This window comes from Ambystoma mexicanum, chromosome 13 (assembly GCF_040938575.1).
Source record: "Ambystoma mexicanum isolate Mex_15411 chromosome 13, UKY_AmexF1_1, whole genome shotgun sequence".
Classification (NCBI taxonomy): domain Eukaryota; kingdom Metazoa; phylum Chordata; class Amphibia; order Caudata; family Ambystomatidae; genus Ambystoma; species Ambystoma mexicanum.
In genome coordinates, this window is record NC_090938.1 from 524,989,068 (window position 1) to 525,002,349 (window position 13,282).

General features: G+C 48.7%; 1 protein-coding gene across 4 annotated transcripts in view; it reads left to right on the forward strand.

The window, feature by feature from the left end:
- LOC138521418 (myosin light chain kinase, smooth muscle-like) overlaps positions 1-13,282 on the forward strand; it is a 604,815-nt gene that overhangs the window by 347,083 nt on the left and 244,450 nt on the right. For all 4 annotated transcript variants that reach the window (XM_069634224.1, XM_069634225.1, XM_069634226.1 and 1 more), the window contains exon 7: positions 891-1,064. In XM_069634224.1, the coding sequence (XP_069490325.1) occupies positions 891-1,064 (174 nt within the window). The remainder of the gene's footprint in view (positions 1-890; positions 1,065-13,282) is intronic.

The following is a 13,282-nucleotide window of genomic DNA, read 5'->3' on the forward strand; positions in this document are numbered from 1 at the left end:
GACATATCTGAGCGCACTATTCCTTTAACCCAGGGCCCTGCTGGACTGGGCGCACTTGTTCCCCTCCCCCTCCCTTCAACTCCTGTCTGCGCACTTACATTACCTAGATTGCATCAGGCCTAGTTTGCCTGGTCAGTACGGTAGTTTGTTATTACTGTATGTTCTTCACCTTCCCCTCCCCCTTACACCTCACTCTATCACGCACTCGCACTATCTAAAACGTTGTGGGCCTAGGATGGTAGTGTAAGGAGTGTATGTTCTGCTCCCTCTCCGCCCCCCTTTCACGCTTCCCTTCTAGTCCTGCACTTACACTAGAAATAATTGGCGTCAGGCCCTGTTTGCTAATCATTTTATTTTTGCTAGATCATTCAGAAACTTCAATGCCTAAGAATGACTCTGTATTCCCTTGTGCCCTTCCCGCCTTGAAGCGCTTTGAAGCGCTTCACTTGTGTATAAGCGCTTTACAAATAAACAATTATAATTACAATCTAAAATGATGAGCGGAACCAACGCTGAGCTGCAGTGCGACCCTTTCAGCTGGTAAAATGTTGTTCATGCCGGTCTTTACCCAGGAAGATATTTCTGCGATTGGAATCAGCCTTTAGAAGGGTTTATCCACCAGACAGAACTTTACAGCAGGTAAGTAATTTTATCTTCAACTCTGCCTCTCCCTTTTTTAAACAGCACATTCTGTCCTCAATGGATGGAAACTTCTAATAGCCCTTGCGTCGTCATCTAGGCTGGTTCCCCTTGCCCGCCTACTTGATATAGGTGTTTGCCTGTATACTAGGAACAGTCACATAACAACCATTACAGCCCTCGTCTGCGAGTCCTCTGTTCCGAAGTAATAATAGCTCTGTCCCTCTGCTTTGCTGTACTGTTCTCTGCAGGGAGAGCTAAGAAGCACCATGTCGTTCTATTGGAGACAGCTGTGACAAACTGTCCCCCAGAAAAATCAGAGCGAAACTCGACCAGGCTCGCTGATGCTGACCCTCAAGACAGAAGCAAGACTGCGGTTTCCTTGAATGATGTCCCAGGTTCCAGACCTCCGCCAGGCAGCCACAGTAAGGACCTGTTTTACTTTGCCGGCATTTATGGATGTTTACACACGCAACTGACTCGTGACGGGGTTACCTGGCCTTTCAGGGGCGCTAGATTGTGGGGGCTGCTCCTGATTTCCCAGTAGTTAGGTATGCTTCTGTTCCTATTATTTCTGGAATAACATGTTCCCTATAAACATTACACACTGTACAGCTTCCAGTACCTGTTTACAGCGGGACCTCGCCTAAAGATCATGTGACATTCGACCTGCCACCTCCAGTGATTCCAAGTCAAACTTGGGGTCACCGAAATACATCTTTCAAACATATTGAACAGTTGTCAGAACGATATGGATTGTATTCCTCTCCTGGTCGTGTAGCTCTCTGTTGAAAGGAGCCTTTCACAGTACTCTTCGTGTATGAGTTCATAACAATGGTCAGGGCGCCAAAGCACATTGCACGTCTCGCAACATGGTTCAGGGCGCCATTTCGAGTTCACAAAGTTCCACAGGTTTACTTCTTTGCAAGGTTCCTAACTCGTCATAATGTTCTCAAAATTTGATGTTTAACAACTCTTCACAGGGTTCTCAGGCGTCACCACTCTTACCACAGTTCGCAGAGCTTCAGGCGTCACCTCTCTTCCCAGGGTTATCAGTGCTTCAGACGTATCCACTCTGCCCAGGGTTCACAGTCTTTCAGACCTTACCACTCTTCCCAGGGTTCACAGAGCTTCAGACCTCACCAATCTTCCCACAGTTCACAGAGTTTCAGACGTCACCACTCCTCCCAGGGTTCACAGAGCTTCAGATGTCACCACTCCTCCCAGGGTTCACAGAGCTTCAGACGTCACCACTCTTCCCACAGTTCACAGAGCTTCAGACGTCACCACTCTTCCCAGGGTTCACAGAGCTTCAGGCGTCACCACTCTTCCCAGGGTTCACAGAGCTTCAGGCGTCACCACTCTTCCCAGGGTTCACAGAGCTTCAGGCGTCACCACTCTTCCCAGGGTTCACAGATCTTCAGTCATCACCACTCTTCCCAGGGTTCACAGAGTTTCAGGCATCACCACTCTTCCCAGAGTTCACAGAGCTTCAGTCGTCACCACTCTTCCCAGGGTTCACAGAGCTTCAGGCATCACCACTCTTCCCAGGGTTCACAGAGCTTCAGGCGTCACCACTCTTCCCAGGGTTAACAATGCTTCAGATGTATCCATTCTTCCCAGGGTTTGTAGAGTGTCAGACGTCACCACTCCTCCCAGGGTTCACAGAGCTTCAGACGTCACCACTCTTCCCAGGGTTCACAGTGCTTCAGATGTCACCAATCTTCCCACAGTTCAGAGCTTCCGATGTCACCCCTCTTCCCAGGGTTCACTGTGCTTCAGATGGCACCACTCTTCCCACGGTTCACAGAACTTCAGACATCACCACTCCTCCCAGGGTTCTCCGACCTTCAGACTTCACCAATCCTCCCAGGGTTCACAGAGCTTCAGACGTCACCACTCTTGCCAGGGTTCGCAGAGCATCAGATGTATCCACTCTTACAGGGTTGGCAGAGTGTGAGATGTCAACACTCTTCCCAGGGTTCACAGAGCTTCAGGCGTCACCACTCTTCCCATGGTTAACAATGCTTCAGATGTATCCATTCTTCCCAGGGTTTGTAGAGTGTCAGACGTCACCACTCCTCCCAGGGTTCACAGAGCTTCAGACGTCACCACTCTTCCCAGGGTTCACAGTGCTTCAGATGTCACCAATCTTCCCACAGTTCAGAGCTTCCGATGTCACCCCTCTTCCCAGGGTTCACAGCGCTTCAGATGCATCCACTCTTCCCGGGGTTCGCAGAGCATCAGATGTCACCACTCTTCCCATTGTTCTCAGAGCTTCAGGCTTCATCAGGCCTCCCAGGGTTCACATACCGTCACTCTTCCCAGGGTTCACAGCGCATCAGACGTATCCACTCATCCCAGGGTTCACAGATCGTCAGGCGTCATCATTCTTCCCATTGTTCTCAGAGGTTTAGACTTCACCAGTCCTCCCAGGCTTCACAGAGCTTCAGACATCACCACTCTTCCCAGGGTTCACAGCGCTTCAGATGTATCCACTCTTCCCGGGGTTCGCAGAGCATCAGATGTCACCACTCTTCCCATTGTTCTCAGAGCTTCAGGCTTCATCAGGCCTCCCAGGGTTCACATAGCGTCACTCTTCCCAGGGTTCACAGCGCATCAGACGTATCCACTGATCCCAGGGTTCACAGATCGTCAGGCGTCATCATTCTTCCCATTGTTCTCAGAGGTTTAGACTTCACCAGTCCTCCCAGGCTTCACAGAGCTTCAGACATCACCACTCTTCTCAGGGTTCACAGATCTTCAGATGTCACCACTCTTCTTAGGGTTTACAGAGCTTTGGACTTCACCACTCTTCCCGGGACTCTCAGAGAATTAGACTTCAACCCTCCCCATGCCCTCTGACCCTAAGGTGCCATGCGTGTCATCAGCATAGATTTAGTAAAGGAGGTCATGTTTTTTAAAAAATATCCATGGGGGGCTACTGCTATAAGCCACGTACACAATGTTAGAAGCCAATGGTTCCAATGGTTTTTGATGTCATCCTTATGTGCTACTCTTCTGTTGATTCTTTCCTTCCGTCTTCTGCCTCTGAAGGAAATGTCTGCTTTTTTTTAACCCAGTTCTGTTGGTTGTATTCATTTGATCATATTAATTCAAGACCCTCTTCCATGGAGCACTGTGATGTCCAACTCTGGAGCCGACTGCAGTCACCCTCATGTCATCCATTTTGAGCTTTGCTCCATCCCCTGACATGAAGGGGTTCAAAATGACTCAAAGGCCCTCGTTATGGGTATAGTGGTAATGTTAAAAAAACGTGTGCTATTTTAAATTGATCCTATTTTAAGAATGACTTTGAGTTTGGATTGCTTGGCATATCTATGGTATATGGGGTAAATAGTGTAGGGGAGGACTGGTCCAGGAGACCCCTCTCGCCTGCGTTTCCTCCCCAGGTGAGGGCTATGGCTCATTGGGCGTTCCCTCGTGCCACCCGGGCCCAGGTGGTGGAGGGCTCACCCGCTGGAGACATTGCCCACACGTATCAATTGCCCATACAAATTTAGCTAGGCCCAGAGACCATTTTTTGTCTGGTAAAGATGGTGTGAGCTCTGCGCACTGTAACGCGGCCCCCACCCTTGGAGAGTTTCATCCCTGTCGCCGCAGCACCCTGGCAGATCCGCTGCGAGCACGTTCCCACGAACAAGACGGACATGAGCTAGCGCAATACGCTGACATTGTAACAGTTCACCTCCCGCAGTGTACCATCACTATCAGCATGACCCGGCCATCAGGCCTGAACAATGAGAAGAACGGTAAAATGGTCATCTGATGGCAGACAGTCTTAATATATGTGTATATAGTAATGTCAAGACCACTTGCAAAGTATGCTTTCTTCCACAAAATCTCTTATATTACAAACGCCTGTAGAGTGTATTAAAATGAGAGAGCGTGCTCCCATGATATAAGCAATGGTGAGCTCACACCATTACAGGTGGATACTAATAATAAAGGAACGCTCAAGGGATCTGTTTGTTGCATGTATCACTGGGCAACCTACCTCCCATGGTTTTGCGTCATAACTAAGCTAATGCTGCTAGAGTACACGAGAAAGCGAATGCAATTATACTATGAACTCATGTAAAGGATGCGCGAGAATGCACTTATCATGTGTGCATGTCTAAGCCCCTTATGTGCCACCACCGTCACGTACAGTGGCGGGTCGTTTTCTATGTACTCCACCGACCCAACTATTACCTCATTTACTGCAAATGTATATGCATGTAACTAAAATACTGTAGCTGCTAGAATATAATGTACAAATATGGTGCTCGGACTGGGTATAATCGAGACACATCCAGCAAAGTTTAAATGCATGTTTTGAAGCGATTTTGAATAAGTATTATAGAAAGTGTTCAAATGTTTGTGATGTTTTTACCTACATTCAGCAACACACGAGGGAGATACCTCTGTGAATGCGTACAAGGCCATTTCCCCCTCCCACCCTGCGAAGGCTGCCAAGACATGAGAACAGAGGCCCGCTCTGCGCTATCCCACCTCCCCCGACCGGACTGGAGCTGCTTCAAAGATTTGTAGCCCCACTGCAGCACCCAAGGCCGCGACCAGCCACCTGCATTATTTACAGCACAGCAGTAAACCTTTGTCTAAACTCACGCGCCCCCTCGTAAACCCCACAACCCACCGGACCGTCTCAGACTTATGGCCCAGTGCAATCAGGACACCCAACACTTTGACAACACACAGCGGAACATCCATAACAACTTCTAACAAGACAGAAAGACCTGTACCGCCCGTCCCAGGCCCCGAAGCTTAGCCCCTCGACCTATGGCCCCGGTCAACAGGACACGGGTAATCAGGCCTCGATGTATTACCTCCAGACCCCTCACAAGGTGCATTCCTCCTGTGTTGCATTAACCTATAAAATAACCTATTGGAAGATTTACTAAAGAGAATAACACTGTAAATGACTGAATGACTGCGGTGTGCATGGCTGAGGGCAAGTAAGTCAGGAAAGGCATTCGTCTCTGCCACAAGCCGCCTTGGCACACCAACACCGCCCGGATGAACTCAAGCCGACCTGCCAGGCCCAGCCCAACCCACGAGGGTGACCAGTGACGTCCTCCAGCCAAGACCAACCACGCCGCAGCAGCACCTATAGTTAGTCGTCGCCACCCAATCCTAATGAACTTGTGCCCCCTATAGTATGTAGGTTTTGATGACGTTTTTTGTAAATATATACGCCTGTCTTTGCGATTGTCAGACAGAGCGCTCTCGGAGTTTGCAGAGTTCTTTGCATGCCCAATTCTGATTGATAAACTCCCATTTACGCTCACCCGCACTCTGTCTTGGCCTTATTCCCATTTTGGGAGAGTCCTTCATTGTCTCTCATTGCGGGGAAGATCGTGCTGTTTGGGGACGCTTGCTTTCAGTGGTGACCCCGATAGCGTGATTTTTATTTCTTCCTAACTCCTTATAACCGTCTCCTTTTTGGCACGAGAATCTCCGGTCGAAAAGGGATACGCACGGTGAGCCGGCTCCGGGAGGCTGCCCGCCAACGGCGACCGGTACACTAAGAAGTGCGCACTCAATAGAGAGGGGGTACGGGATCCCGGTTGAAAAATCCCCTTTGAGTACCGCTCGCCGGAGCCGGGGCTGACTGTTGAGCTGACGGCGACACTGCCTAGACGGACCCAGTTTCGGAGACTATCGGTTCAAGACGGGCACGTGAGTACTGAGTGCGAGCGATCTTAAAGGGAGCGGGGAGTGAAGTGTAGGACAGGAAACGAAGAGGGGGTACGCAGATCTACTAAGGATCATCTTAAATTTTCCTTGCTTTTTCTTTGCATATGGCCATTAGGATTAAGAGGTGAATAAGAGATAACAGTGACGGGAACCTAGCTCCGAAAGGGGGTGGAAGGCGGCGCCGCATAGTGCTATCTTGACTAGTACTGGGAATATATGAAGAAGTGGAGTATAAAATAAAAGTGTTCAGCAAAAGGGGACACTGAGAGTACATTAGTGACCGCTATTACTTTTTTTCCTTTCTTAAGGGTAGGGGGGGAGAATAAAGAACTGTGATTAGCACAAACTTAGGGAGACAGTAAGAGAAAAAGAGTCCTATTAGAAGGGGGGAAAACAGGTTAATATCTATATATATATATATATATATATGCGCATCTAGATATTCAAATAAGACGAACAGGGACAGCCGGCTAGGGAGGAAAGGGAGGGCAGCTTGAATGGTGAATGGTGCCAAGAGGTGTGTGCACCTCGTATGTGCTAGAAGAGATTTTGATGTTGTGAATGTGTGAGCGGTTATAAATGCATAATAGTTAAATGGTCATGATAAGTGTGGTCGGATAAAAAAAAAATTTTCCCTCTTCAGATAACGTCAATATAGTGAAGTGAGTGAGTACCTTTTTGATTTCCCGGTTGACATTGTCAAAATAAAGGATGGGTTGCTCTTGTATGTGCCCCTCAAAGAGAACAGAATAGACATTGTGTACGGCCAGTTTTGTATTGTGCAGTCAGGGAGGGGAAGAGCCCAAAGGGACCCAACATTGAATGTGAAGTAAAATATAAAGAATAATATTGATACTACATTTACATTGTAGTTGCAAACACACTGAGACACACCAGCACTAGGAGGGCACAGAGATGGGGGCTGAAACACCCTTATCACATATTTGTAAGAATGTCCCGGGATACGTGGAGCGGATTAAAAAATATCACGACCAATGGGTGACCGAGCTAAAGGGGGAGGGGTTACCTCAGATTTGGCCCGAGGGAGGGTCATTTGATAAAAGTGTTCTGGATACGGTGGCCACATGCATTTTTCTAAAATACAAAGGAAAGCAGCTGCAAAATAGGAGGGAAATATTGGATCTTTGGAGGTTATTCGAAGAGATACCACCGCCTAAGACACCAGCACTAAATGCTGATCTCCCGTCCACCACAGACAATCCACTACTAATACAAAGAGATGTCAAAGAAGGCTCAAGTGTAGCGCCACCAGTAGAGGTAATAAGTTTGTACCCGATAATAAAGAAGCCTGTGCCCGCAGAGGGGTACAGTGACCCCACTTACATACCTCCCCCGAAAGATACTACACCCCACCGGCCCACGGCACCTCCGCCATATGAAAGCACGAGGGAGCGAGCCCAGGCAGGCGCACAAAGGGTAGATATAGAGAAGCTCACAGATGATTTAGAATAAAGACTGACAATAGCAAAGGATGAGCTCTCGAGGATAAAAGACATATGCGAACGAACAGCACTAGATGCAACTAGATCAGGGCGTACGTCCAGAGCGCCAGGTGAAAATAGAAAGCCCGAAGAGGGGTGGAAAAAGGGCGAGATTCTGTTCAGAATTGAGGAAGAACCAACGCGAATAATAGAAGTAGGGCCCAGAGAGGGAGATGTTGTAAGCGAAGAAAGGCTTGGGGGAATTAGAGAGGAATTGCTGTGTGATATAAGGGACGAAGTAGAAGAAAGCGACAGGTTGAGTATGGCGATGGGAGGGGGAAGCGAGGGGGAGGAAGGTACGTGTTCACTGAGAACCCTGGATGATGAGTGGACGGGGCGACTAAGGAACAGAGTGGGAAAAATGGCATCACTGGGAACATCAGCAGCCAAAACGGGTCCGGACGGAACGACAAAAGGAAGGCTACAGCTCCCGTTGATACACAGGGGAGGAGGGAGGCCTAACTATATCCCATGGGCGCAGATGGATAAAGCCAATTTATTAAAGCTATTGCCCCCGTTGTCAGGGGGGGCAAGTAAGTGGATATATGCCTTTGAGAAACATACTGCCGGGGTACCCCTAGCCATAGGAGATGTAAAAAGTCTACTCGTATCAGCAGTGGGCGATCAGGCTGAAAGGGTATGGGTTAAGGCCGGTTTCCCGGGAGTAACGTTAGACTGTGACCGCCATGATGGGGCCTCCTTTAACACAGTGAGTGCTAGGGTGTGGGATGCCTTACGCGACACATTCCCAGATACACCGGACTTACAGTCAGTGATGCAGTGTACTATGAATGACGGGGAAGAGGCTATGGATTACATTTTTCGGGTCCAAGAGATGTGGAGAGCAGAAACGGGCACGCCCTGGTATCAATCGACATCTTTATTTTATTTTATTATAAAGAGAGGGCTCCCAAAGGAAGTGCAGAAGGCGCTTGACAAGATAGCAGGTATTGAAGCAAAGGGATGGCCAGAAATTCAGAGCATAATAGTACACCATTGTAAACGAATCAAGGAGAGGGAGAAGGAGGTGGCGCAGAAAAGATTGGCAGACGAGGCGAAGTTAGTGCAGTCAAAGTTAGTGAAGGTTGCAGCAGCAGTAGCCGCGCTCCCACACAGTAGAGAGGGAGATGATGAGGAGGAGGGGCTGATAGCACTCCAAGGAAGGGTGGCAACTAATTGGGCAGGAACAGCACAGCGGCAGTGGACTGAGCACGAGCAAGGTGGAAGTCCGCAGTGGCAAGAGTGGACCCCTCGAGGGGGACGAGGTGGGTACAGGGGCCGGAGAGGAGGCGGACAGGGGTATGGGGGAATGGGAGGAAATGGATGGCAGGGTCCCAGGGGCCCCCAGGGGAGTTGCTGGAACTGTGGACGATGGGGACTTTACTCCAGGGAGTGCAGAAGTAGACAACACAATGGGTTCCAGGAGGAGGAGACTTATGGTCACCCACACCCGGGAAGCCCATATGGTCTCCCAATGGGACAGCAGCAACTAAGAAACCCCGGCCAAGGTACCACGGGCCAGCAACAGGGACACCAGCATAGGACACAGAACCACCCCCAAAACAATGACAGTATGCAATACACGCCAGGTAACCCTTTCGCGACAACAGCAAACGGGGCCCCCGTGCCAACACCTTACAGCGGCATGTCAGTAGTTTCAGGGAATGTCTTTAGTGAGGGAGGGGCGACGAGATACCCCGCATAGGACAGCCCACAGAGAACACTTGCGTGTCCAGTTCTATCCACCACCTACAATGCAGCAGAGGAACCATTGGTAGGGGCGCAGATAGGAGACAAGCAGTTTATATTCATGGTTGATTCGGGAGCGGAGAAATCATGTATCAGGGAGGGCCGATTCCTGTTATCTAACAGGAAGTTAGAGACAAAAAAAGGGGTAGCAGGCGCCCCTCTCTCGAAAGAACAAGGCATGATAACCTGTTCAGTGGTTATTAACCACATTGAGAGTTCGCAGCCATTGCTTTTTGCTCACTGTACCTTCACAGATGGGAAATATCCATTTGCATATCAGTCTTTGTCCCGCCCACAAGGGCAGTCCAGCACCGAAATGCTATGGCAATTCCTCTCTGAACAAGAGTACCATCAGCAACCCCATACACGTGTTTCAGCCTTGTTGGGCATCATCAGTGAGGTGAAGCTGAGCCTCTCTAAGCACAGTGAGCAGGGACTCTCAAGTGGTTAATAACCACTGAACAGGTTATCATGTCTGTTCTTGCGAGAGAGGGGCGCCCGCTACCGTTGTATAACTATTTTTAAGGAAGTTAGAGACGCAGGGGTTCTCTGGGGCTGTAGTTGAAGTTCCTTACACAGAAGCTTTGGATGTAACAGTGGGGGGTAAGACTGTGAAGGCACCCTTATTGTATTACGAACATTCCCCAATTAACTTGCTAGGGAGGGATCTCCTGAGTAAACTCAACATGACCATATCATTTACCGAGAGAGGGATAGTGTGTTCTACACCCGGGATATGCCCCTTGCGTGCGATGTTGGTAGTGCAAGCCTACACAACCACGCAGGAAATACGAGGGCTGCCACAAAATGAGGAAATGTTTATCAAAGGGCTGAAGACTCTGGCCCTCATAATTCCCAAGCTAAGAAGCATGGACTGGAGGATTCCGGCGGAGTTCCTCTTCCGCCCCATAGTATGTCCCAACACAGCACCAGGATCAGTGGTATCATTAGACTTGCACGCTGTGCAAGTGTCAGCAAAGAGAATAGCTGTGATTGGAGTGGACGAGGAAGGGTGTGAGTGGCGCACAGTGCTGTGCACAAACGCCAACATCGCCCTACGAGAGGTAACAGATGAGGATCTCTTTTCAGACACGGAAGGGGATGGTGAGATAGTAATGGAAATAGCGATGCCCTGTGACATTTTAATACAAGCAAGGGAGACCCCCGTCCAATTGATGACAGTGGTAGGAGCACCACCGTCCTTTTTTGATGATGACATGAGGCTCGTACCAAACAACTTATGGACAACAGGCCCCCATGATGTGGGACTGTTGCATGGAGTACAGCCTGTGGTAATAAAGCTAAAGCAAGGAGCAATTTTACCACGAGTTAAACAGTATCCTTTGTCTCGTGAAGCTGAAGAAGGGATAAAAGAAACAATAAATGCCCTACTAGCACAAGGGATAATAGTGCCTTCAAACTCCCCATGTAACACTTGTATTTATCCAATCAAAAAAACAAAAGGGGGGTCTTGGAGGATGATACAGGACTTACGCCCCCTCAATGATGTAATACAGAAGGAGTTCCCTCTAGTCCCTAACCCGGCATCAATACTATGCAGCATCCCGAAAGAGGCATCACATTTCACAGTAGTAGATTTGAAAAACGCATTTTTCTCCATACCCCTGGCTGAAGAGAGTAGATACCTTACCGATTTCACACTGGGGGGTAAAAGATATGAACATTGCAGGTTACCACAGGGTTACTGCGAGAGCCCGAGCATCTTCAATCGCGTATTACATGAAGACCTAGGAAACCTATCAGTTGAGAGCACCATTATTCAGTACGTAGACGATTTACTAGTCTGCGCACAAAACGAAGAGAAATGCAGAACAGATTCCATAACATTACTGACTTTGCTGGCCAACAAGGGGTACAAAGTGGACAAGGGAAAGCTACAATACTGCCTGACAGAGGTCCTGTACCTAGGACAGTTGATTTCAAAAGATGGGAAAAGAATAATACCAGACAGAGTAGAAGCCATAAGATCAGTAGGTGAACCCACAACAGTAAAAGATATGCAGAAATTTTTGGGAATGTGCAATTACTGCCGAGCATGGATATTAGATTATGCGGCATACACCAGGCCCCTATTACAAGCATTAAAGGTGGCCCAACAGGAGAACAGGAAGATGGAATGGACGGAAGAGATGAGTTCCTCTTTCCAAACACTAAAAGAGTTGATTTCAAGCGCCCCAGTACTCGCAAACCCTGATTATGGACGCGAGTTTTACCTATTTTCACACTGCAAGGAAACACTGATGACAGCAGTCCTGACACAAAAAACGTCCTTAGGACACAAGCCATTGGCTTACTATAGTGGTACTTTAGATGCCGTGATGCAGGGCCATTTCGCGTGCGAGCAATCACTCGCTGCAGCCGCGTTCGCGATTGAGAAAAGTGCCACCATAGTAATGGGTTGCCCGGTAACATTGTTTGTGGAACATTCTTTATTTGCAATACTAGAGAGATCAAAAAGCACACTGACCACACAGCGGGCGACAGCCTACGAGATTATATTGTCCAGCGCCAATATCCATATAGTGAGATGCAAGACAGTGAACCCTGCCACATTCATTACAGAAGCGTGTACACTAGAGGACATGCAGAACCACGATTGTGTAACCTACACAGGAGAAAGAGGGGAGGAGACAGTGGTGTGTGAGAACGCTCTAAGCGAGGGGGAAGTGTACTTTGTGGATGGGTCCGCATCAATTGACGTAGACACGGGAGAAAAACACGTTGGCATGGCAGTAGTGAGGTTAGAAGACGGTGAGTATGAAACACTGGTACAATACCGCCTCCCATCACATTACTCCGCACAGGCAGCAGAACTGATTGCGCTCATAGAAGCACTACATGCAGCAAAGGGTTGTGCAGTGACAATATACACAGACTCAGCTTACATGACAACGACAGTACATGGAGGCCTAGCAAGATGGGGGCGTAGGGGATTTAGGCGGGCAGACGGAACACCAGTAAAGCATGCAGAATTGTTGAAAGAGTTAATTGAGGCCCTGCAAATCCCCACTGCAGTAGCAATAGTAAAGTGCCAAGCACATACGTCCAACACAGATGTTGTGTCTTTAGGGAACGCAGCAGCGGACGCTGCCGCCAAGGAGGCTTCCTATTTTCAGAAAAATGACACAGGTGAGTACATGATTAAGAACAAGAGAAACGACGAGACCGCAGAAGGATATAATATGATGCCCATACCACAAATAATAGAATTACAAGAAGGAGCCAGTGCAGAGGAAAAATTAATGTGGACAAAACGAGGGTGCAGCAAGTCAGGAACAGACCTGCTGTGGCGGCAAAATAACTCGGGGAAGGTGGTAATGCCAATCCAGCTACTAGAGATTGCATTTCAACAGCTACACTTCCCTGCACATAACACCAAACAGCACATTGCAGCAGAAATACAGGAAGAATGGTTCGTGCCCTGTCTCCAGGAGCATGTGTCTCGATTGGCAATGGAATGTACAACATGCCAAATATACAATTCAGGAATGACATTACGCACTCTCCGGGGAACAATTCCTAAACCCATTGGCCCATTCAAGGAACTACATATAGATTACGCAGACATGGGGGAAAGGTGTAATGGCGCACGGTACATGATTGTGGTTGTGTGCCCATTTTCAAGGTGGGTGGAAGCAGGACCCTGCGCA